Below are 22,906 nucleotides of genomic sequence, written 5' to 3'. Positions count from 1 at the left end.
AAACTGCCTAATCTCTCTTTAAGCCTCTCTTTGTCTATTAAAAGACCAGTACCTCCTCCCCTGTTAGACTGTTAATGTACTTTACATTAGGTAATTATAAAACTTTTAATGTGCCAAGCACACATATACAGTTGTATTAAAATGTAACTCATATTAAACGTTTTTCAGTTGAATTAAAGTCTTACTCAGCCATCAAAAATGTATACACACTTGCCTAACAGGAATTGGGGTATTTCCTTACTAGACCAGGTAAGAAAGGAATGGCAGCAATGCTCTAATCAATATTTCTACTCTTCTATTTTGCAGATTTAAATTTTAAACTTGTCCTTTTCCCCACCCTCATCTTTTAGCCTTTTATAATGCATGAAGATGAGGTCATTAAGGCATGATCTGTAAAACCACACCCATCCTCTTCTCTAATCTGAGATGGCATTCCTATTCCAGAAAACCCCATCTACCTTTGGTGGTCTATATATTAAATGTTTCTGTGTTTCAGGGTTCAATTCTTCACCCATTTCCTTTTTCACAGAATTCCTGCCTCCTGCTTTCTCTCATCTACTCATTGTTTAAATCACCACGCTAAAATTCTGAAAATAATTTTGAAGGAAAGACAAACCATATGTCCTCTCATTAAGCACATAGACATCTGCAAAACTGAATTTACCCCCACATATACCCGAGGAAAAAGAAACCTAGGAAACATTTTAAATTTAACAGTATATTATTTTGTACTCATCATCAAATTCCCATCCAAAATTATCAGTGCTCTATTACTATTCAGATAGGTAATAATATATAATTAAGATCTTACTTATTAACATCTGAACCAAAATCTTCAAGAAATTCCACTTTTCTCTGAGAAAATGTAATTCTCATTTTCATAGGTAATGAACCATGTATAGCTTTGTCAAAACAATTTAGGATATTTTCTTCATTTTGTTTGAGGTCACCACTATATTCCATTTCAAGTAAATTGAGGTATAACTTTGTGTTCTCCTGTGTAAAAAGCAGTACCAATTAATCATATTTCTAAGATATTTTGATTAGACCACAGATATTTTAAATGCCTTAATTTTTATGTCTCAACTTGAAAAATTCAGTATTGAAAATTGTATTAAAATGTAATTCATGTTAAATTTTTTCAGCATACATCTAATAAACAGGTAAAAAAGTAATAAGCACATTGGTAGGTAGAGACATCATCCTAGCATCTCCTAAACTATGCAAGTTGTTAAATGCCAATAAATTAAAACCCTATATCCTATCTTGGGTTTAATGTAGCTTGACCTACCATAACAAATATGAAATAAAACATAAAAAAATGATCTCTACAGTTTCCAGTAATCTAAATCTTCACAACCATAGATAATCTTCCTCACTGCAGCTGGAAGCAAACCTCTTATAAACCTGTGTCTTAAACAGACCTGTCATTAGCCGAAAATCTAAAAAATGAGAAATTTCCTAGACAGTATCTTTTGACATCAGTTGATATATAAAAGGAAATACTTTAGAGAAGGAGAATAATCTCACTGCTACATTTGTTACAATGTAGGCAACTGCCATACTTATGTTTATAAAATGTTCTCAGGCCCTCTACTCTACTTAATAAACTTGCCATAAAATTTCTAAATGTGGAGAAAATAGAAAATCCAATAATGTTAATTTTCTCAACCTTTTAATGATAATTTGAAAAATTTTTTAAAGAATGGCAACATCAGTTTAGAGGGACTGTTGTCTTCATTTAGTAATGAAATATATTACATACAGACCAAACCTTTCATCATAGTTGCCAAAATGAAAAACAACAACAAAAAAGACTACTTTTTTTTATGGAAGATATTCTAAAAAACACAAATACATACTTTGTCTCTTTCAATAGCTTCCAAAAGCACCTTTCTTGATTTTGGAAGGTTTTTTTGTATTTTGAAAAGATGTCGGGCTAGTTTGATAGCATAAAATGATGATTCATTATTTGATTTGGCATTTTTAATAGCTTCCTGAAGCAAACGTTCAGCTTCTTCCATATTTCCAAGCCGTCGTTCTAAACTTACTCTTCTCAAACGAACCATTGCCAATCCTAGAACACATTCTTCAAATGTTCTCAAGATATTCCTGGCTTCATTAATATTACCTAGAAATAGTAATTCAATGTTTATGCTTTTGTTTAAACTTATGAAATATCCTTTATGCCAGGTATTGGCAAATAACAGCCCACAGGCTAAATCCAGCCCTCTGGCTATTTTTTTTTTTTTTGAAATGGAAAACAGCCATGTTCATTTTTTTATGTTATTGTCTATGGCTATTTTGGAGCTACAATGGCAGAGTTGTTAGGAAAGAGACCATATGGCCTGCAAAGCCTAAAACATTTACTATCTGGCCCTTTACAGAAAAAGTTTACCTGACCTCTGCTTTACACCATCTCTCAAGACTCAATTCCTATAACTTTATCCTAAAGTAACTTAAATCCCAAAATATCAACTGAATTTCCTCATTCTTACCCTGCTGTTCCTCAAAAGCTGCCCAAAGCATATGCACCATGGGTTTCTTTGGGAGATGAATTGTGCAAGCTCTGCTGAAGACATGCCTCACTCCTTCAATGCTATGATTTTCCATATACTTGGCATACTACATACAGAAACAGAGGAAATACTGAAAAATTTACAGTTGAACAAGCCATTAAATATGTGACAGAACGATAAAATTCTATTTTTAAACCCATTCAGCACCTTTATTGAACCACTAGACTAGTTTCTGTAAGGAAGGACGAAGAGAGGCAACGAGGTTGGCATATGCAGCAGTCAAATCTGGTTGCAAGCAGACCATCTCCTAATGCAACAGATATAGTTATATGAACAACATTCAACAGAAGTACAAAAAAGGTTAGTCACTAGATCAATGTTTATAATATATTCAAGTTTCAGAGCATATAATTTTCTTACCTTAATCCAAAACTCCTCATAGAGGGCACATGATATGACACATCTTTCAAAGAGAACCACAACTCGTTCATGAGTCCCATTTTCAATTTCAAATTCTAAGTATTCTTTCCAGTTTTTCAGTTGTGCCTTTTCCAATGGTTTCACATGAAAATAAGGTCTTTTAATCTGTAATAAAAGCATGACATGACAATGAAAGTAAACCAGTACCAACACCAAAATATGTATGACTACAGTAATACAAATTATTTAAATTATAAATATAATAATGAACCAAAAAATTTTAATCACACCTCATGAGTAAAAAATCTTCTAAAATTAAAATCCCTTTAATTACTTAGGCTTTATAAATTGAAGAAACAATGTATTTTCCACTTACCCTGTCATTTTAATAGAACTACACAATTTTATGTTCAGAAAACTGTATTCTTTGCTGACTATTTTAGAATTGAACAATTCTAAACAGATTCTAAACAGTAACAGAAAGCAGATCAGTGTCCATCCAAAGATGAATGGATAAAGATGATGTGGTATATATACACCAATGGAATACTACTCAGCCATAAAAAAGAACGAAATAATGCAATCTGCAGCAACATAGATGCAACTAGAGATTATCATACTAAGTGAAGTTGGTCAGAAGGAGAAAGACAAATACCATTTGGTATCACTTATATGTGGAATCTAAAAAATAAACTAGTGACTGTAACAACAAAAAAAAAGGAAAGTAGATCAGTGGTTGCGTGGGGTAGGAGTGCAGTGTAGGTTATTGACTGAAAAGGGGTTCTGAGGTGACAGATTAGTTCCATATCCTGATTGTGGTGGTGATCACAATGCATATACATTTGTCAAAACTCATTTTACGAGCCAGTCACAAAAAACCACATACTACATGATTCCATTCATGTGAAAAGCCAGAAGAGGGAAACCTATAGGAACAGAAAGTAGATTAGCGGTACCTTAGGGCTGGGAGTTGGGGGCAGTAAGCAGATGAGGGAGTAGAGGGGTGAAAGCTAAAGAGTAAGGGATTTCTTTTCGGGATGATGAAAATGTCCTAAAATTAACATTAATTAAATGTTCTAAAATTAACTGTATGTACCTATCTGTGAATATACTAAGAACTACTGAACTGTACACTTTAAAATGGGTGAACTATATATGGCATGCGAATTACATCTCAATAAAGATGTTTAAAAAAAACAAATAAAGAATTAGAATTCTGAAAAAAAAAACACCTCATTTTACTGTACCTAAAATAGGTACATTTTGTTGTACATAAAACTCAGTGAAATTGATTTTAAAAATTGAACTGTAATAAAATGGTTCAGATTAAAGATAATTTGCAATTCATGTAAGTCTGAATTCAATGTTTCTAAAATTGATAATGGAAAATGATAAAATAATGGAAAACTGATAATGGAAGCCATAGGTAGGACAAATACCTCATCACTTAAATAAGCAAAACTAAAAGGCAGAGACATCACTCAAAACTAAAACAAAAATACATTACTCCTATCTGTATTTTGAAGCATATAATGACAATAACAAAAAAGCAAGCACTTACACCTTCTTCAAATGTCCATCTTTTACTAACTTCATGCTCATTATAATTAAACATTTCTTGATGAATTTCAATGATTCTATGTCTCATGTTTTCTATTTCAGTAATTAGCTAGGGAAGAAAAAAAATTTTAATCACACAAGTTATATACTAAAATTTTAAATATCACTGCTTACATTTAAGTATTATCCACCCATACTATAGTCTTAGAATAGTGATGGGTTTTTAACCATTATCAATTATGTGCAAAGTACAATTAACAATACTGAAATCTGTAAAAGTATTTCCTAATAAACTACTTTCTCATATGCCTTTTTAAAAACAAAAAACAGGGCTAGTACATCACAACATAGGCCAAATAATGCTTCTAAGCTAACGTAGTTTTTCAGGTGTCTCATAGTAAAACACATTATCTACTCTAAATCAAACAAGCTAAAGAATTCCCACCTGCCTTAATCCGAAATTGATTTTATATGAGCTACAAGTCACACCACACATGCAGTCAAGGGACATAAAGTTTAGTTTCTCATGCACTGAAAGATTTTTTTTTAATAAGTCTGGTTACCTTTGCTGGATCAGTTATGTCTTCAATTCCTGATGGTAGATCATCACCAGGAGGACCATCATCACCACTATGCCCATTTACAGAAGCTAATTCCCTTCGCAGCTGAATAAACTGTTCACCAGTTAGAAGATCTCTAGGTAAGTTATTCTGTATATGTTCTTTAAATCTAAAGGAAAACAATAAAAATACAAGCTTTATATATGAAGTATAATTTTAGATCCCACATTACATTTCTACTACACATTACTCTTTCAAAGGAACTCTGATTTAAAGAAGCCAAAACACCACACCCTTTCTCCTTTTCTACAGTAATAACCTACCACTTGATAAAACAGTCTACAGACATCTTCATTTCCTTCCTGCCTTTGCAATGGAATGAAGAAGGCGTGGACAAGTCATACATTGAAATCCTACTTCTGTCCATTACTAATTATTTGACTTATAGGAAGTTTTTCCCTTCTCTAAATCTTGGTTTTTCTCATCTGTCAAGTGACTGTAAAATTAAATACAGCAATCCATGTTTAAATTATAAATGATTACTTACAAATCATCAACAAATTTTGCAGTTCCTTCCTCACCTCCCAATTACTCCTGAATTCACATGTCTGTGCCAAACACTCCAATGAAATTGCCCTAATTAAAGTCACCAAGTACCTCTTACATGCAAAATTAAATGGATACTTGTTTTATAGTACAGCATCTATCCTAATAATGTCCTCAGTACTTAAGGCTGTTAACTAACCTTCCTTTTAGAATCTTCTTCACCCTGGGCTCTGAGTTACCACTTGGTTTTCCTCCAAGTCTCTGACTGCTCCTTGATTCCAGCCTGCCCCCAAATGCTAGTATGCCCAATGATCCCACTCTGCATTTTGTTCTCATCTATTTTTATATACTTTCTGTCCAATCTTATTAATACAGCTTGAAATAATAAGCATACTATGATTTTAAAACTAACTTAAGCCCAAACCTTTTCCCTAAATTTCAGATTAGTATATACAACTGCCAACGCTCTGCATAAAGAAAGAAAGATTTTAAGCAAAGAGTGTTTTGAAAAACATGTCATTTATCTACACACACTAGTTTATATACACACACACACACACACACACACACAAACTTTAATCAAAAACACCAAGTTGAAGAGCTAAAGTATCTACACCATCTCAATTTGGAACCTTATATACAACGTGTCTATAAGTGTGTCACTTTCATCCACAAATCAAAACCCTCAGCATTTCTAATATTTTTTTTAAATTATTATTTATTTAGGCTGCACAGGGTCTTAGTTGCAGCACACGGGATCTTTGTTGCGGCATGTGGGAACTTCAGTCGTGGCATGCCAACTTCTTAGTTGCAGCGTGTGGGATATTTAGTTGCAGCATGCAGGCTTCATAGTTGCAGCATGCAGACTTCTTAGTTGTGGCATGCGGACACTTAGTTGCAGCATGTGAACTCTTAGTTGCAGCACACATGTGTGATCTAGTTCCCAGACCACGGATCGAACCCAGGCCCCCTGCATCAGGAGCATGGAGTCTTACCTGCTGGACCACCAGGGAAGCCCCAACATTTCTAATCTTGAATCTTGATATTGTCAACCACTAAGTTGCCGAATCTCTTCCACCTACCTTATCTCTTACATTCCACTGGATATTAGGTCCAATTTAGTCTACGTTCTAAATATGACTTCATGCCCTCCTCACTACAGCTAGATAAACATAAACCAGTCTTCCAGCCTCTGGTCCCACAGCTTCTAACCCCACCTCAATATTGCTATCAAAAATGTTATTAAGGGCTTCCCTGGTGGCGCAGTGGTTAAGAATCTGCCTGCTAATGCAGGGGACACGGGTTCGAGTCCTGGTCTGGGAAGATCCCACATGCCGCGGAGCAACTAGGCCCGTGAGCCACAACTACTGAGCCTGCGCGTCTGGAGCCTGTGCTCCACAACGAGAGAGGCAGCAACAGTGAGAGGCCCGCGCACTGCAATGAAGAGTGGCCCCCGCTTGCCACAACTAGAGAAAGCGCTCGCACAGAAACAAAGACCCAACACAGCCAAAAAAGTTATTAAAAAGTAAACATGAAAAATAAAATAGTAAACAGGATCATATCCCACCCTCATGCCAAAATCACTTCAATGTTTACCCTGCATTCAGGTTAAAATCCAATCTCCTTGAAGTCTTTCATATTCTGACCTAGCCTCTGACCCAGACCTACCTCTTCAACCTAATTATCAGACATGGTTGTACATGTACCATATGCTCCAACCTTATGGATTTTTTCCCCCAAGTTTCTTAAAATTGATTTAGGTTACTGACACCTGGATTTTTATGGATTTTAAGACTTTCACAGGGACTTCCCTGGCGGTCCAAGGGTTAAGACTCTGTGCTCCCAATGCAGGGGGGGCACAGGTTCAATCCCTGGTAGGGGAACTAAGATCCTGCATGCCGCATGGCATGGCCAAAAAAAAAAGACTTTCACAAACATATGTAAATAACATTGGAAACTAATTTAAATTTTGCAAAATCAGTGGATACAGAGGCTTAACTTCACCTATTTTATCACCAGGAGGACAAAAATACAGATTGCCTTATTTAAAAAAACTTTAAATGAGGAAGTAACTCTCACATGTGTAGTATGAAAATGAATAGATTTAATACTCAAATAAATATTAAAATTAAAAATTGTCAAGCCATAAATAAGAAACTTCAAATAAGGTAAAACTGAAAAATAACTACTTATAGAACATAAATTTAAAATAATTGGACTTCCCTGGTGGTGCAGTGGTTAAGAATCCTCCTGCCAATGCAGGGGACACAGGTTCGAGCCCTGGTCCAGGAAGATCCCACATGCCGCAGAGCAACTAAGCCCCTGTGCCACAAGTACTGAGCCTGTGCTCTACAGCCCGCGAGCCACAACTACTGAGCCTGTGTGCCTAGAGCCCACGCTCCGCAACAAGAGAAGCCACCGCAGTGAGAAGCCCGCACACCACAACAAAAAGTAGCCCCTGCTCGCCACAACTAGAGAAAGTCCATGCACAGCAACAAAGACCCAACACAGCCAAAAAATAAATTAAAAAATAAAATACAATAAAAATAAAATAATCGCCGCATTATATATATAAACTTCTTTCACATGGTGATAAAATATGCATAATACTAAACAGTAATATTCCATTAGCTTTTTCTACTATAAAGCTAATATATTCAATATAGAATGGCTGAGTGCCTAATACTGGGTTGGCCAAAAAGTTCGTTAGGGGTTTTCCGTAAAGGAAAATACCTGTTCCTAGGTATTAAGGCCAAAAAGAATTAAAAATCCTCAGAAAATGACAGACATGTGAGGATACAAGAGACATAAATTCAAAAGAGTGTTATCAGTGCTAAGATAAATGAAATAAATGTAGGTAGAGTGCTGGCACAAAAGACAAAACAGACACTTCCGTTTAGGTGAACTGGAAAAAGTGTCACGGAGAAAACATTAAGCTGTATGGGTCTTAAGGAATATGAGTTCACCAGACAAATGGAAAATGGAAAAGGTATTACAGTCATAAAAGCATAAAACATCACTGCCCTTTGGGAAATTATCAGTACTCAGGTTATGTCTAGAGTTTAAGAACTACCAGGGACTGGGCCTGAGGAATTAGATCATATCACAAAAGTACTCATGCTAAGGAGGACTTTAAATTAGATATATTCTTAGAGATAATGTTCAGTGTATATCCAATATACAAGCCTAAACAATAGAAATATTTCTAATACAGCACTTAGTTCCTTTAGCACATGCTTCCTCTTCTACACTTTTGAGCAACTTGAGGGCCAAGTCAATGCATACATATCTTCTTTGGGCCTTTATTCCCACAACTTAAATGCATATCATCTGGTACATGGCAAGCGCTAAATAACTGACTTTAAATAGGAGAAGTATATTTGGCAAAAGAAAACATTTCAGCAGTTCTCAAAGCAATTAGTCATGTGAATTAGTTTACTTACATAAACTATAAGATTTACTTATACCAACACTACTTCTGAGTTTGCTGTACTCATAAGGAAAGTGTGTCTCATTACATTAAGTGAAAAAGAGTAGATTAAAAAGCAGTATGTGTACTGCAATCCACTAATCTCTATTATACTCATACATGCATTTTTAAAAGCCCAGTGAAATATTAAAAAAAAAAAACCAAGAACTTTGGGCCACACTGTCTAGGTTCCAATCAGCTTCCACCCACTTACTAATTCTGTGACCTTTTGCAAATACTTTAATCTTTCTTTGCCTCTACTTCCATAAAATATAGATAAATAATAGTACCTATACCTATATCTGGTTAATTGTGACGATTAAATGAGTTATAAGGCACTCAGAATACTGTCTGTATAACTGTTTCCTAGTCATATTTTTTTCTTACCAACAATAAAATTATTATAATCATATATTTTACCTATACTTTAGACCCTAGAAGAACTGGTTTATGAAAGGAACCTGCTTTGTCCCAGAAAACTTTTTAAATCTTTAAAGGCTTTTAAAAAAACATTAAAAATATTTTAACTTTTTAAATTCAGTCAACAAATATTCACCAAGCGTCTCCACATGCCAACCCTTGTATTAATAATCTCTTTCAGCAAGTGTCTCCCTAGGTCATTATACCCTAGAAACCTGCCCACCTCCTCTATCTCATGAAAAACAGAGATGGTATATTCAGGTCCACATGCTTTCTGTTTCTAACCTGGGTCTACATAGCTTAGCAAATTGATCCACAGTTCTGTACAAACGTTTCATAAAGTTTTCTAATTTGTTAGTAAAGAAAAATTTAGAAAATCACTTACTTAATAACTACCTAAAGTTTACAGGCTCTACCACAATACTAGTTATAAAAATTATGACAGAAATATGGCAGTTATAGCAAACATTTATCAACACAGTCCTCATAACTTTCTTGTTCAGAAAGACTAAGTCCGTATTAGTGGGAGCCTTATTAATGGGATACTTTGAATACATCAGAAACATGGAAATCACAGTACACAGAACTAGTTGTTTTAACAGCACTCATTAAAATGAAATGATACCAGTCATAACAGATTATCATAGTAGAAAATTAAACTGAAATTATTTTTGATTGTTTGAATATAAACAGGACTTACTACATAAAATACATTCTTTGCTCTTTTGGATATAAGATGTTACGTGAATCACAAGAATGGACCTTTAGTAAATCATTATGTTTTAAATAAGCATCTATTATGTGCCATGTACTGTGTTAACCATGAAGAATAATTAAACTTAGATTCTTTTCTCTCATTCCTTCACTACTCTGAAATATCTTAGACAAAAGACAGGATTCCTATCGTTTCCTCACCTATAAAACAGATAAAAAGAACCTTCTGTCTAAAACCAGTAAAGTTCCTAAACATTTTATAAGCTATACTGAAAATGTCAAAATCTAAAAGTATATATAACTTGCGATTATCAAGCAATAGAATTTATTCCTGTTTGCGTCTAATAGAATCTTACATTTCAAGAGAATAAGTATCCTCATTATTGGAAATTAATTACCTGAGTAATCACAAAAAAATGTTAACAATCTGATTTTTCCACTCACCTCTGAAAATGATGACTGTACAGCTGTGTTGGAATACCAAGAATACGATCGTATATAGCTGTAACTTCTCTCAGGTTTCCCTGTTCATTTTCCCAGTTTATATACATTTCCCAGAGTCTGTCAGATCGGAAATCTGTTCCTGCAGCTAGAACAGCATGCTCAAAAGTTCTGTAAAATTAAATTACCTCTTAAGTTATCTTTCCAAGATAAAATCACTTTAAAAATATTATTTCTACATTTTGCAATATATACAAATATCAAATCATTGTCATACTCCTGAAACTAATATTTCTAAATTTTAGAAGATAATGCTAAATTCAAATTATATTCAACTTTATACAAGTAGAGATTAAAAGGAAGAAGGAATAGTAGAAAAGTGTATGACAGTTGCTTAAAAAAGGGAAAACGTAAAGGGAATAGGTAAATGTAATTTTATGTAACTGTATATTGTTTTATATGATATAAATTTGCAATGCAAATTACACAGCAAACATATAAGAGTAACACAGTAGACACTAAAATATTTGTTAAACTTGAAATGTCTGTTGAATAGATTCCTTTAGGGCAAAAGACAGACAAAATTTATCTCACTTTAAGAAATAATTTTCTGGCAAAACAACTCTCCAACAAGGGGTCCAGCTGCCTTGTCAGGTAATGAGAAATATACATATATTCTAAAACTCTCAAAATTCTCTCCTAATTCTAAAATTCCACAGTTACACTTTACTACAAAATCATTTATTTTAAAATACTTAGCTCATCTGAAGAGATTTCTGTAAGCAATTTTAATCACTGGATTTGATATCCCAATGGGATAAAATTTTAGGTACGTTTTCAAAATAAATATTAGAATCAAGAGGGATTTGTAACAGTATAAACTACACTACCTAAATTAATCTACAACTTTAATTGAATGCCAATCAAAGCTCTAAGAAATTTTGGATGGAAGAGAAAAAAAATTCTAACATTCATCTAGCATACAAAGATGCAAAACATTTTTGTAAAAGTACAAAGCAGCAGGCATTTTCCTGAAAGGTATCAAAAGAAACTAGAAAGCTACAATAATTAAAAGTATGGATTAAAAGATCTATATATATGTGAAAATTTAGTATATGATAAAGTATTTTAAATCAATGCACACAAATTTTTTTTTAATTTAAAATATAAAAAAATAATAAATCATTGCAGAAAAGATGGACTATTCCAAATGGAAAAAATAAAAGGTTACTCTCTGACTTGCAAAAGACACAAACTAAGGTTAATCTGTTTCACAAAAGACAAAAGCTAAATGCCAGATAAGTGAACTATAAAAAAAAGCCTATAAAAAGAATTAGAAAAAAATTCAAGATTTATATATTCTTGGCAAGATAGGCACAAAACTCAGAAACCAATAAAAGATTACAAATTGAACCACAGTAAGAAAAAAACAAAAACAAAAACCTCTATATGATAAAGATACCCTAAACAAAGATGTGCCAAAACCGGGAGAAATATGTTTAATACACATAAGGGATTGAGAGAACATGCGAGCGTGTGTGTGTGTGGGGGGGGGGGGGTACGGGCACACACGTGTATGTTTGTTTGAGATTTTCAAGAGAGTTAAAATACATGTTATTCCTCTGCAGAATCCCAAAGTGATTCAGGAAATTAACGCACCAGACACTAAGAAAACTGGAAGTAGCTGGAAGAGGAAGGATGACAGGTAATGAACAAAATGTTTAGAGGAAGGTTTGCTTAATGAATGGTAAGAGGCCTTGAACCCACTTTCCTGCTCAGCTATGGGATTTCAGAAGCTAGGTATATGCTCCCCAGGCAGATCAGATGATCCTTCAACGAAGAAACTGCTTGGTATAGGAATAAGATATAAAGATTCCAACACTGGGAGTCCCCCAACAAAAACCTGAGTAGCCACCTGATCATGCACTGTGAAGCCCTTTATGCCAGCTAACAATGTAGTACAGAACTTCCATTCAGTTTATTAGTATTGAATCTTTAACATGAGCAGAAATCCAGAGATCAAACGTATCAGAAATGAAAACAAGCAAACAAACAAAAAAGAGAAAACAGCACTGAGGGCAGGGAAAAATTTCAACTATCCTTAATACCCTCAAAGAAATGTTAAAAAGATATGCAGCCAGGGACTTCTCTGGTGGTCCAGTGGTAAAGAATCCACCTTCCAATGCAGGGGACGCGGGTTCAATCCCAGGTCAGGGAACTAAGATACCACATGCCGCAGGGCTACTAAGCCAGCACCTCAACAAGAGAGCCCATGTGCCTCAAACTACAGAGCCCATGCACTCTGGAGCCCACGTGCCCCAACTACAGAGCTCATGCGCCCTGGAGCCTGCGCTCCACAACTAGAGAGAAGGCTGTGCACCGCAACAGAAGATTCCACAAGCCTCAATGAAGACCCCGCATGCCAGAACTAAGACCAGACACAGCCATAAATAAAATTAAATAAATAAATAAATAGGACTTCCCTGGTGGCGCAGTGGTTAAGACTCCACGCTCCCACGCAGGGGGCCCGGGCTCGATCCCTGGTCCAGGAACTAGATCCCACACGCATGCCACAGCTAAGAGTTCGCATGCCACAACTAAGACCTGACACAACCAAAATAAAATAAGTATTTAAAATAATAATTAATAAATATTTTTAAAAGTAAAAAATTTGGATATTAAAATAGAAAGATATGCAGCCATATAACAAGAATAGGAGGCTATAAGAAAAGGAATATTCAAAGAAGAGGAAAGATTCTTAGATACTAAAAATCTTATGGCAGCTATTAAAAATCCAATACAAGGTTCAAGGAAATACCTCAAAAAGTCAAAACAAATCCTGGCAGATTGAGAAAAAGGAAAAAGGTAAGAAAATTAAATGAGTAAAACAGAAGGTTTTGAACTATTTCAACTATTGAAAACAACAGAGAAAACCAAGAGAAAGAAATTATCAAAATAAGAATGTACACAATAATAACATTTCTAAGACTAGAAAGATGTGCTTTAGAACATCCCAGATTGAAAAGGCCCACTAAGTAAGCACAATTAACTAGAAAAAGGAAGTCCACACCAAAGCATTACAATTGCAGTTACAACAAAGATAAAGAGAACATTTAAAAAGCTTCCATGAAGAAAAACAAGTCACATAAAGAGAATTCAAAAGAATGGTATAATACTTCTCAAAAGCAACACCGGAAGACAGATGGAGAAATGCCTTCAAAGCCCTAAGGAAAAATTACTTTCACCTCAAAATTCTACACCCCACTGGACCATCAATTGTTTCAGACATAAAGATTCAAAAAATTTTTTTTCATTCCAAGCATCCTTTATCAGGAAGTTATGGGATGCACTCCTCTAAAAGGCAGGCATGAACCAAGAAAGAGTAGGATCTAACAAGCTCTAATAAATAGAGCTTGATACCCAGGAAAAAGGTAAAGACATCTCCTAGAACCATGATAATGAGGAAATCCAAAAACTGCTGTACAACAGAATCAGAATACAGCAACCAGTCCAGATTACAGAAGAGGAGGTTCCAGGAGGGCTATCTCCAAGAAGAGGAAAAAAAAATGGAATTTACATTTCTCAGAACATAATTCTCTTTTTGTAATCTTCAGATTAAGTAGAATAACACTAGATACATACATTTTTTAGTTTCAAAAAATAACTTATATAGCATTTGTACGCTGTGGAATGTCAGTATTAGTACTGACTACTGAAAGTAGCTGTTGAAGGGGGTAGAAAATTTTAAATGTTTAAAGAAAGCCAGGCAAATGGGAAAAAGGGGGAAGGGAAGGAAAGGGGTAATTACAGGAAGAACAAAAAGCTATGAAACTTATCCATACTGGAAAGATGAGGAACGGGAAGCAGGGTATAAGTGAACTAAAAATTCTCATCTACCATAACAGAATGATAATGTCTATAGGTAGTGAGAGAGAAGCAGAAAGCAGTAGAGTGCTACTGTTTTAAACATGTTGGAAAATATCAGAAGAAACGGCTAAAATATTTAAAGAGAGGTGGAGGGAATCACTTTTTGTTACAAGCAGTTTAACATTAACTTTTTAAATTACATGTACATATCAATAATTTGATGAAAATAAAAACAAAAAAAACACATTTTAAATTCCTATAATCAGTAACAAAGACAATCCCAAAGTAAAATGAGCAAATGTCATGAACAAGCAATGTAAAAATGCCTTATATAGACAGCATTTGAAAAGATGGTAAACCAGGATGACCAACCTACAGATATGTGAACTAAGATAATGAAATACTACTGGAGGTTAAAAAAAACAAACATGGCATGACTATGGGAAAATGACTACCCTCATACACTGTGGGAGTTTAAAATTGCTACCACTTTTAAAAGAACATATGACAAAACATAGCTGCGATTCTCTTTGACAGAAGTTACATTTCTAGAGTGTTCTACATAAACATTGACTTGTAAACAGATGTTCACTGAAGCACTAATGATTTCCTATAAATAAGAATTTGGTCAAATAAAATATACTACCTTGATACTATAAAACACTCTTGCAATGGTTAAAGAAAATGGTAGGGAGAATTTCTAAAACATTCTGTTAATTTTTTTAAGAAATCAAACAAAAATATGTGTAATATGTATACACACATATATGTACATCTATGTGTATCTGAAAGAACACACCCCAAGTAATTAACCATGAGAGGAGAGGGACTGGGGACATAAGAAAAGGGGGTGTGGAATGGTGGAGGACTTTATTATGTACATTTTTTAATAATCATGCATAAGTTTACTATGTGTATCATTTTTTTAATAGTGAAAAAGAAAGTTAAACTTTTAGTTCAGCATTCATGAGTAGTTCTGTTATCAATATCAGAATACTTGACTTATTTATATCTTTAAATACATTTAAGTATCAGTGTTTCACATACCCTCTTATTGTACTGTTTGTCTCAGGATCACCAGGGTCCAATGTTTCTTTTAAGAAGTTTATATAATGTATCCAAAGGTCAACACTAAGAGGTATTGCCTGAAGCCCCCGGCGATACACCTAAGAAGAAAACAACAAACTGTACTTCAAATATTTAATTATTTCTTAACAGAGAGGCAACACTGTGTTATCCGGTGAACCTTAGAAATACTAATTACTGGAATTTTGTTTAAATAATCTACCATTACCATTTGGGTGGAGGTTGGATAGAACATGGCAATGTTCTGATCCCCACGTGCAGAGTCTTGATCTTCAAAGCGCAGCAGTCCCTGCATTCTGACCGGGTTGTGTGGGCAGGCTTTGGGTTACAGACCATAGGGCACAGACCCATTAGAGCATCAATGACAGCGTCTGACCAAAAATGCAATAAGACGTAGCAAATGTGACTAGCAAACCAACTATATTGTTTGGAAAATGAGAAATAAATGTAAGTGAGAGAAAAGCCCTGCCCTACTTGTTAAGCTGCAGTGTAATACAGAGGCTTGCACTGCAAAGCTTGACAAACTGTAGAGGTTTAACGCACCTGCCAACAAAGAGAGAAAATATTAGCTACAAATGCCACAAGAGTGACAAATGCAAATAAAATACCCTATAAAATTGTTTGACCATAAATCGTAGGTACTGCCAGCCAAAAAAAGTCTCTGTTTTGTTATTATTTGGCTTACAGTACCTAATGGAGATAACTTTATTCAGTAATGTACGCACCTCATCTGATTGTTTAATGTTGTCATGCCGCTTTTCGAGGTCTGCATACTTTTTCCAATAACCATAGCAATACGGATAGTGTATGAAAAATTTGTCAAACGCTTTCCTGGCAGCCATCAAGTGATTCTGATGAAAATAAAACAAGGTGTTTAAACATCTTGGAAATTTTTGTCACAAAAACTATTATTCCTTTCAAATGTACAGGCATACCTCAGAGATATTGCGGGTTAAGTTCCAGACCACTGTAATAAAGCGTATTATCGCAAAAAAGCAGGTCACACAAATTTTCTGGTTTCCAAGTGCACACAAAAATTCTGTTTACACTATACTGTAGTCTATTAAGTGTGCAATAGCATTATGTCTAAAACAACAATGTACATACCTTAATTTAAAAAGACTTTATTGCTAAAAAATGCCAAAATAATTACAATAGTAACATCAAATACCACTGATCACAGATGACCATAACATAATAATGAAAAAGTCTGAAATACTGCAAGAAATACCAAAAATGTGACAGAGACAGGAAATGAGCAAATATTGTTGGAAAAATGGCATCAACAGACTTGCTCGACGCAGGATTGCCACAAACCTTCAATTTGTAAAAAAACGCAGTATCTGTGCAGCTCAATAAAGTGAAGCGCAATAAGACGAGGTATGCCTGTTATTATCTCAAAATAAACGGCAGGCTTAAAAACCACACACACAGCAGCCCTTTTTCCTACAATGCAATCTTATCCTTTGAAACAGAAGGAACTAATTCTGTCAAACAGCAAAGTAATTTTTTTATATTTCAGCAATTTTATACACACATACATACACACCAATTATTACAAACATTAGACTTTGATTCTAATACTTTCCATAATGTACAAATGCTATGGAAGTTATTTTTGAAGCTAAAAAAATATTATCTAAAATGTTCTTCAACTTAATCTGAAAATTATAAAAGAGGCAACTTTAATTACAAAACAATAAGGCCTAGTCTGATATTACTTGATTTTTCTGTCCCCTCTAATCCCATTTAAATAGTTACTAACCTCCTGTTCTACATACTGAAGCAAATATACCCAGCCTGTAAAATCCTGAGGATTACTTTCTACAGTTTTCCAAAACTTTTCATATTCTGGAGGGAAATTTGCTTCTGTTTCTGTCACTGGGAGGTCCACAGTATTTGCTATTTCATTTTCTTCCGTAGTTGTATTCACATTAGGAGATCCATCAGGTGACTGTTCCATTTCTGTAACATTCATAATCTCAGTACTGAAATCAGTAGACTGATCTACCACTACCTCTGAACTGTTGCCTGTGCTGCCATTATTGGAACTTCTGTACTCATCCATGTGAGAATTTTGCATGGCTGTTTATTTTTTCTTCAGTTAATGATCTGTGGAAACATAAAGAGAAACATCTTCCAAATGTTTATTTGGCATCATCAAAACCACCTTTTAAAAGCCCAAGTTAGCTATTAAAGGAATATATTAATTTGATTCTTGAGCTCTCCTGTAAGTCATAATCAGAAGGTTTATTAGTTTTTATATTACAAATTAAATTCTGTAACAAATTTTCCAAACTTCTGCCAGTTTATTGTTGACTGAGCAAAAACTAGCTCCTTCATCTATAAAACAGTGAGTATTGAGCCTGCTCCCTAAAGAAGCAATCATATCTAGAATTCAGTGCTCCTTAGCTAGCTAAGAATCTAAATTTTAGTATCTGAATGCTATCTTGCTACCAATCCTGAAAAACAGCAATATCTTTAATATCTGTTCTGGAGGCTTTAGCTAACAAAACAAATTCTGGTCATGGATATAAATGTTTCAGAGGGAAATTCATAACTTAGCTCAGGATAGATTTTTAAGAAGGTTATACTGTTGAAATATATCTATAAATTTTAAATCCTAGCAGCTAGGTTTGATTTTATTATAGAAGATACACATTAAGGTTTTAAAATTAAAGAGTGATTTTTAAAGTAAGTGTTATTAAAAACATAGTTATAAAAGAAATAATAAAAAAATAAAAATAAAAACATAGTTATAAGGGAATTCCCTGGCAGTCCAGTGATTCGGACTCTGTGCTCTCATTGCTGGGGCCCCGGGTTCGATCCCTGGTCAGAGAACTTAGGTCCCACAAGCCACGCAGCCAAAAGATAAAAAAATCGTAGGGCTTTCCTGGTGGCGCAGTGGTTGAGAATCTGCCTGCCAGTGCAGGGGACACGGGTTCGAGCCCTGGTCTGGGAAGATCCCACGTGCCACGGAGCAACTAGGCCTGTGTGCCACAACTACTGAGCCTGCGCATCTGGAGCTTGTGCTCCGCAACGAGAGGACGCGACAGTGAGAGGCCCGCACACCGCGATGAAGAGTGGCCCCCGCTCGCCACAACTAGAGAAAGCCCACGCACAGAAACGAAGACCCAACACAGCCAAAAATAAATAAATAAATAAATAAAAATCATAAAAAAAAATTTATGAAAGTTTTACCATCTGGATAGTTACTTCATAGAATCTTTTAAATTAAGTCATCTTATGGTTAAGGCCATAAAATAATAAGGAATTATTCTTTTATCCTGTAAGGTAATACTACAATATATTTTCACAATTCACTTTCATCTCTTCCACTAACAGTTTAAATGGAAACTGAATCATTAAATTATAGAGCATGTCTTCTTTTTAAATTAGGGATTATTCTCAAAACTAACCAGACCACAAAATTGATTTACTCCTAAAATATACTCAGAATACATAGTTAATATTGCATAATATAATGTAAAAAAGGATTAAGACTAAAGGAATTCAAAGAAAGAAATGCAAGTGGCCAATAAACATATGAAAGGACTGAATCGTTACTAATAAAGATGTAAATTAAAACAATGAGATACAAATTGGCAACAAGGAAAAAGATATTTCTGGAGGACAGTCGCACAAAATATACCAAATGGCAATTGTGCATATTTTATGTTATGTAAATAATCAGATAAAAACATTTATTTGTTTAAAAGCATTCACTAGAACACTATTATAGCGAAAAAAGAGGGTAGTATTAAGAACACTGCTTTAGTAGGTGGCATGTTTGTACAATGGAATAATAATAATTTAAAAGGAAATATGTGCACCTATCTTGATACGGAAAGATAACCACTACATATATATTATATGCATGCTACACACAGATCTGTAAGGATTTATATCAAATAAAATACACTAACAATATTAGTTGGTGTTAATGGTTGTTCTCCCCCATATAACTGGGCTGACGCTTTCTTCTTTTGGCTTATCTGCAATTATTTAACTGAAGTTAAAAAAAAAAAAAAGAGGTATTTTGTTTCATTTGTTTTGTTTTTAAGAAAAACGAGCTCCAGATATGACATGCCAGTGGTTGGCTGGATACAAATTTTTTTTTTTTTTGCAATTTTATGCCTACTTTAAAAATCTGGGTTTCTCTATAGTCTACACAACCTAGCTCCACATAATAGTCACCTAGTAAGCTATTTTTTTTTTAAATACATATTCATTGGCCCCAACGCCAATGATTCTGAGTTCTAGGCTCAGGCCCAGAAAGTTGTACTTCTACCATGTTCTCTGAATGATTCAGAGGAACAGAAACTTATTCATGGGTAAACTGAACAATGGAACTGTTGCATCAAAGATCTGTGTGTATTAAATTTGGGAATACGCTTACAACTTATCTTTAAAAAAGTTGTACCAGCTGTGTGACGAGACAATTTTAGCTGACTATCCAACATTCTCTCTCACCATCTTCTCTCACCATCTTCCTAATAAAACATTGTTTTGGTTCAGAGCAGCAATATACCTAACCCCATGTAAGGATTATGAGTCTGAAAAGCACATCTGCTGCAGAGCTCTGGGAACAATTTTGCTTTTCTGATAAAAGGGACAGTCAGCAAATAGTGTAGGCTCTACCACTTTCTTCTTACTTTGAATGTGAACATATCTGAAACAACTTGTATTCACAAAGCAGTCAAAAGAACTGGCCAAGAAAATTAAGAAATGCCAGCCCTGACATCAAGCTGCTAATAACACAATGCCAGCTGTGTAAGAAAATAAGTCCCTATTTGCTTAAACTAGTATCAATAGATGAGTTTTTCTATTACTTGCAGAAAAATGCATTCCTAACTAACCCACTAATGAGATATGGCCATGAGAATGTCCATTTTTCCATCTCCTCTTGTCAGCACTAGGTATCATGAAACCATTTTTGCTCATCTGATTAAAAAAAGGAAAAAAGAGTAGTACGTCATTTTGATTTGCATTTCTTTAACTACAAGTATGTTGAATTTCTATTTCCTTTTTCCCCTTAAACACTATTTCACATCCTTTGTCTATATTTTCTTTTTTTAAATTTATTTACTTATTTGTTTATTTATTTATCTATTTTTGGATGAGTTGGGTCTTTGTTGCTCCACGTGGGCTTTCTCTAGTTGCGGTGAGTGGGGGCCACTCTTCTTTGTGGTGCACGGGCTTCTCATTGCGGTGGCTTCTCTTGTGGCGGATCACGGGCTCTAGGTGTGCAGGCTTCAGTAGTTGTAGCTCGTGGGCTCTAGAGCGCAGGCTCAGTAGTTGTGGCGCACGGGCTTAGTTGCTCCGCAGCATGTGGGATCTTCCTGGACCTGGGCTTCAACCCATGTCCCCTCAATTGGCAGGCGACTCTTAACCACTGCACCACCAGGGAAGCCCTGTCTATATTTTCTACTGCATTTTTTATGAATGGTTTGCAAAAGCTCTCTGTAAACTAGAAAATGACACACATTGTAAAACATTTTTGAGTTTGTCTTCTTACTAGTTTCAGGTTTTTTCTGTGTGTATGGAAGGCATCTTTTAAATTGTCATGTAGATGTGATATCCAGATTTTAAAATATGTCCACTATTTCAAAATGCAGTATGAAGCAAATTTTTTCCCAAGAAAGGATAAATTTAAAATGTTAAATCAAGTGAACTTTGAGGCTGAATGCCACTGGAAGAATTAGTTATAACCAGGTAAATCTAAGGAATATTTTTTAAAAAGGAGAAGAAGAAGAGGGAAAGGAGAAGAAGGAAAGTGGGGGAAGGTCAGGTGGGGACAAAAAAGTTTTCAATACTTGATGCATATCCAGCACTTTACTACATTCCTTATAGAGAATACATAGGTATAAGATAAGGTCCTCACTCTAAGGCTTATTAACTATTAGTAGTTGGAGAGCGATTAAAAAAACATGCAAAACAATTAGAGAGACAAAATTTCAAATGAAACAAAGTCAAAGTTTAGAAAAATCAATTGAACATTATAGGCATCTAGCAAACCTTCATGAAATATAGAATTTGGTCTTCACTTTGAAAAACTACAGATTTTGGAACAATAGAGAAATAATGATAAATTATTCCAAAATAGCGAATAGCCCACTTGACTTGACAGAACAACCCTTCTTATTAACAGTAGACAAGAAGATGGAAATTAGGACTGGTTCCAAGCCAAGAAGGAAATAAGACTGACCAGAATGAAGAGGGTCTGCATTGGGGAAGTGAAATGAAAGTAAGCAGCGTGGAGAGCAAGAGGAATCTGAGAAGAAATAAAACAACCAAATCTAGTTGGTACACGATAAAGGACAATCCCAAAGTATCAACATTAGACTACCAGAAAAAATAGTTCCCTTCTACTTGAATGACTGATTATTGTCATAAACTTTTCCGGGTTTACCAGTTGAGACCCTAGGAAAAGGCGCAGAAGCTTTTCAACTTATTTTGGTCTCTTTTGCCCCCTCCTTTAAAGGAAAGACACATTTGAAGACTAATCTTCCAGATACAAATTAGTCATTATTTTGTATCTTTTTATTTCAAAGCATACTGTCAAAAAAACAAACGGAAAGTTGTTACATTCTGATTCATTTACTACCTGTTCTATTCTAACTGCATACTTAAGTGGGACATAAGGGTTCCTTCTGTAATCAGCAAATTTACCACACCCCTGCATCTTCAGAAATGATCAATTACTCCACACCCTGCAATTACAGTGTTATAAAAAGAGTTAAGGAGCTTCCCCGGTGGCGCAGTGGTTGAGAGTCCGCCTGCTGATGCAGGGGACACGGGTTCGTGCCCCGGTCCAGGAAGATCCCACATGCCGCGGAGCGGCTGGGCCTGTGAGCCACGGCCGCTGAAACTGCGCATCCGGAGCCTGTGCTCCACAACGGGAGAGGCCACAACAGTGAAAGGCCCGCATACCGCAAAAAAAAAAAAAAAGAGCTAACGCCAGCCTTACCCTTAGGGAGATCATTTTTCTGATTACTTAAAAAAATCACATGGCCAAAAGAAAAATACACTAAAGTTATTTTTAATAAGTTATTCTAACATATACTTCTTAATGTGGCAATTACGAGTACCAGTTTACTCTTAACAACAACCAATAACTTCCAACTAGCAATATAAAATGGCAAAGGGGTAAAAAAACAACTATCAAAAGGAAGAAGACAACAGTGTGGTATTGGCATAAAGACAAACAGACCAATAGAATAGAACAGAAAGCCCAGAAATAAATGTTGGACAAGGGTCCCAAGATCACTCAATGGAGAAAGGACAGTCTCTTTAACAAATGG

The 22,906-nt window shown here is 35.0% G+C and overlaps 1 protein-coding gene and 1 non-coding gene across 6 annotated transcripts in view; both read right to left on the bottom strand.

Annotated features, from left to right (window-relative positions):
• Nucleotides 1-22,906, bottom strand: part of PRPF39 (pre-mRNA processing factor 39) — a 38,198-nt gene that overhangs the window by 4,471 nt on the left and 10,821 nt on the right. The window contains exons 1-11 of one of the 5 annotated variants that reach the window (XM_060294779.2): nucleotides 17,368-17,391; nucleotides 16,077-16,453; nucleotides 15,811-15,973; nucleotides 15,564-15,682; nucleotides 10,653-10,820; nucleotides 5,063-5,228; nucleotides 4,501-4,608; nucleotides 2,940-3,104; nucleotides 2,499-2,625; nucleotides 1,863-2,131; nucleotides 812-996 (exon numbers count right to left, since the gene is read on the bottom strand). In XM_060294779.2, coding sequence (XP_060150762.1) covers nucleotides 812-996; nucleotides 1,863-2,131; nucleotides 2,499-2,625; nucleotides 2,940-3,104; nucleotides 4,501-4,608; nucleotides 5,063-5,228; nucleotides 10,653-10,820; nucleotides 15,564-15,682; nucleotides 15,811-15,897 — 1,394 coding nt within the window. In that variant the 5' untranslated portion in view covers nucleotides 15,898-15,973; nucleotides 16,077-16,453; nucleotides 17,368-17,391. Of the gene's footprint in view, nucleotides 1-811; nucleotides 997-1,862; nucleotides 2,132-2,498; nucleotides 2,626-2,939; nucleotides 3,105-4,500; nucleotides 4,609-5,062; nucleotides 5,229-10,652; nucleotides 10,821-15,563; nucleotides 15,683-15,810; nucleotides 16,456-17,367; nucleotides 17,715-22,906 lie in introns of those variants that run through there. The other 4 variants (XM_060294781.2, XM_030854864.3, XM_060294777.2 and 1 more) reach the window with 4 other exon arrangements.
• Nucleotides 1,707-1,792, bottom strand: LOC115852504 (small nucleolar RNA SNORD127). The gene has a single exon (XR_004039181.1). It is a non-coding gene; the product is annotated as a small nucleolar RNA SNORD127 (small nucleolar RNA).

The sequence above is a fragment of the Globicephala melas genome, chromosome 2 (genome assembly GCF_963455315.2).
Source record: "Globicephala melas chromosome 2, mGloMel1.2, whole genome shotgun sequence".
Lineage (NCBI taxonomy): Eukaryota > Metazoa > Chordata > Mammalia > Artiodactyla > Delphinidae > Globicephala > Globicephala melas.
The sequence above is the reverse complement of the archived record's forward strand: the minus strand, read 5'-3'. Positions and strand labels throughout refer to the sequence as shown.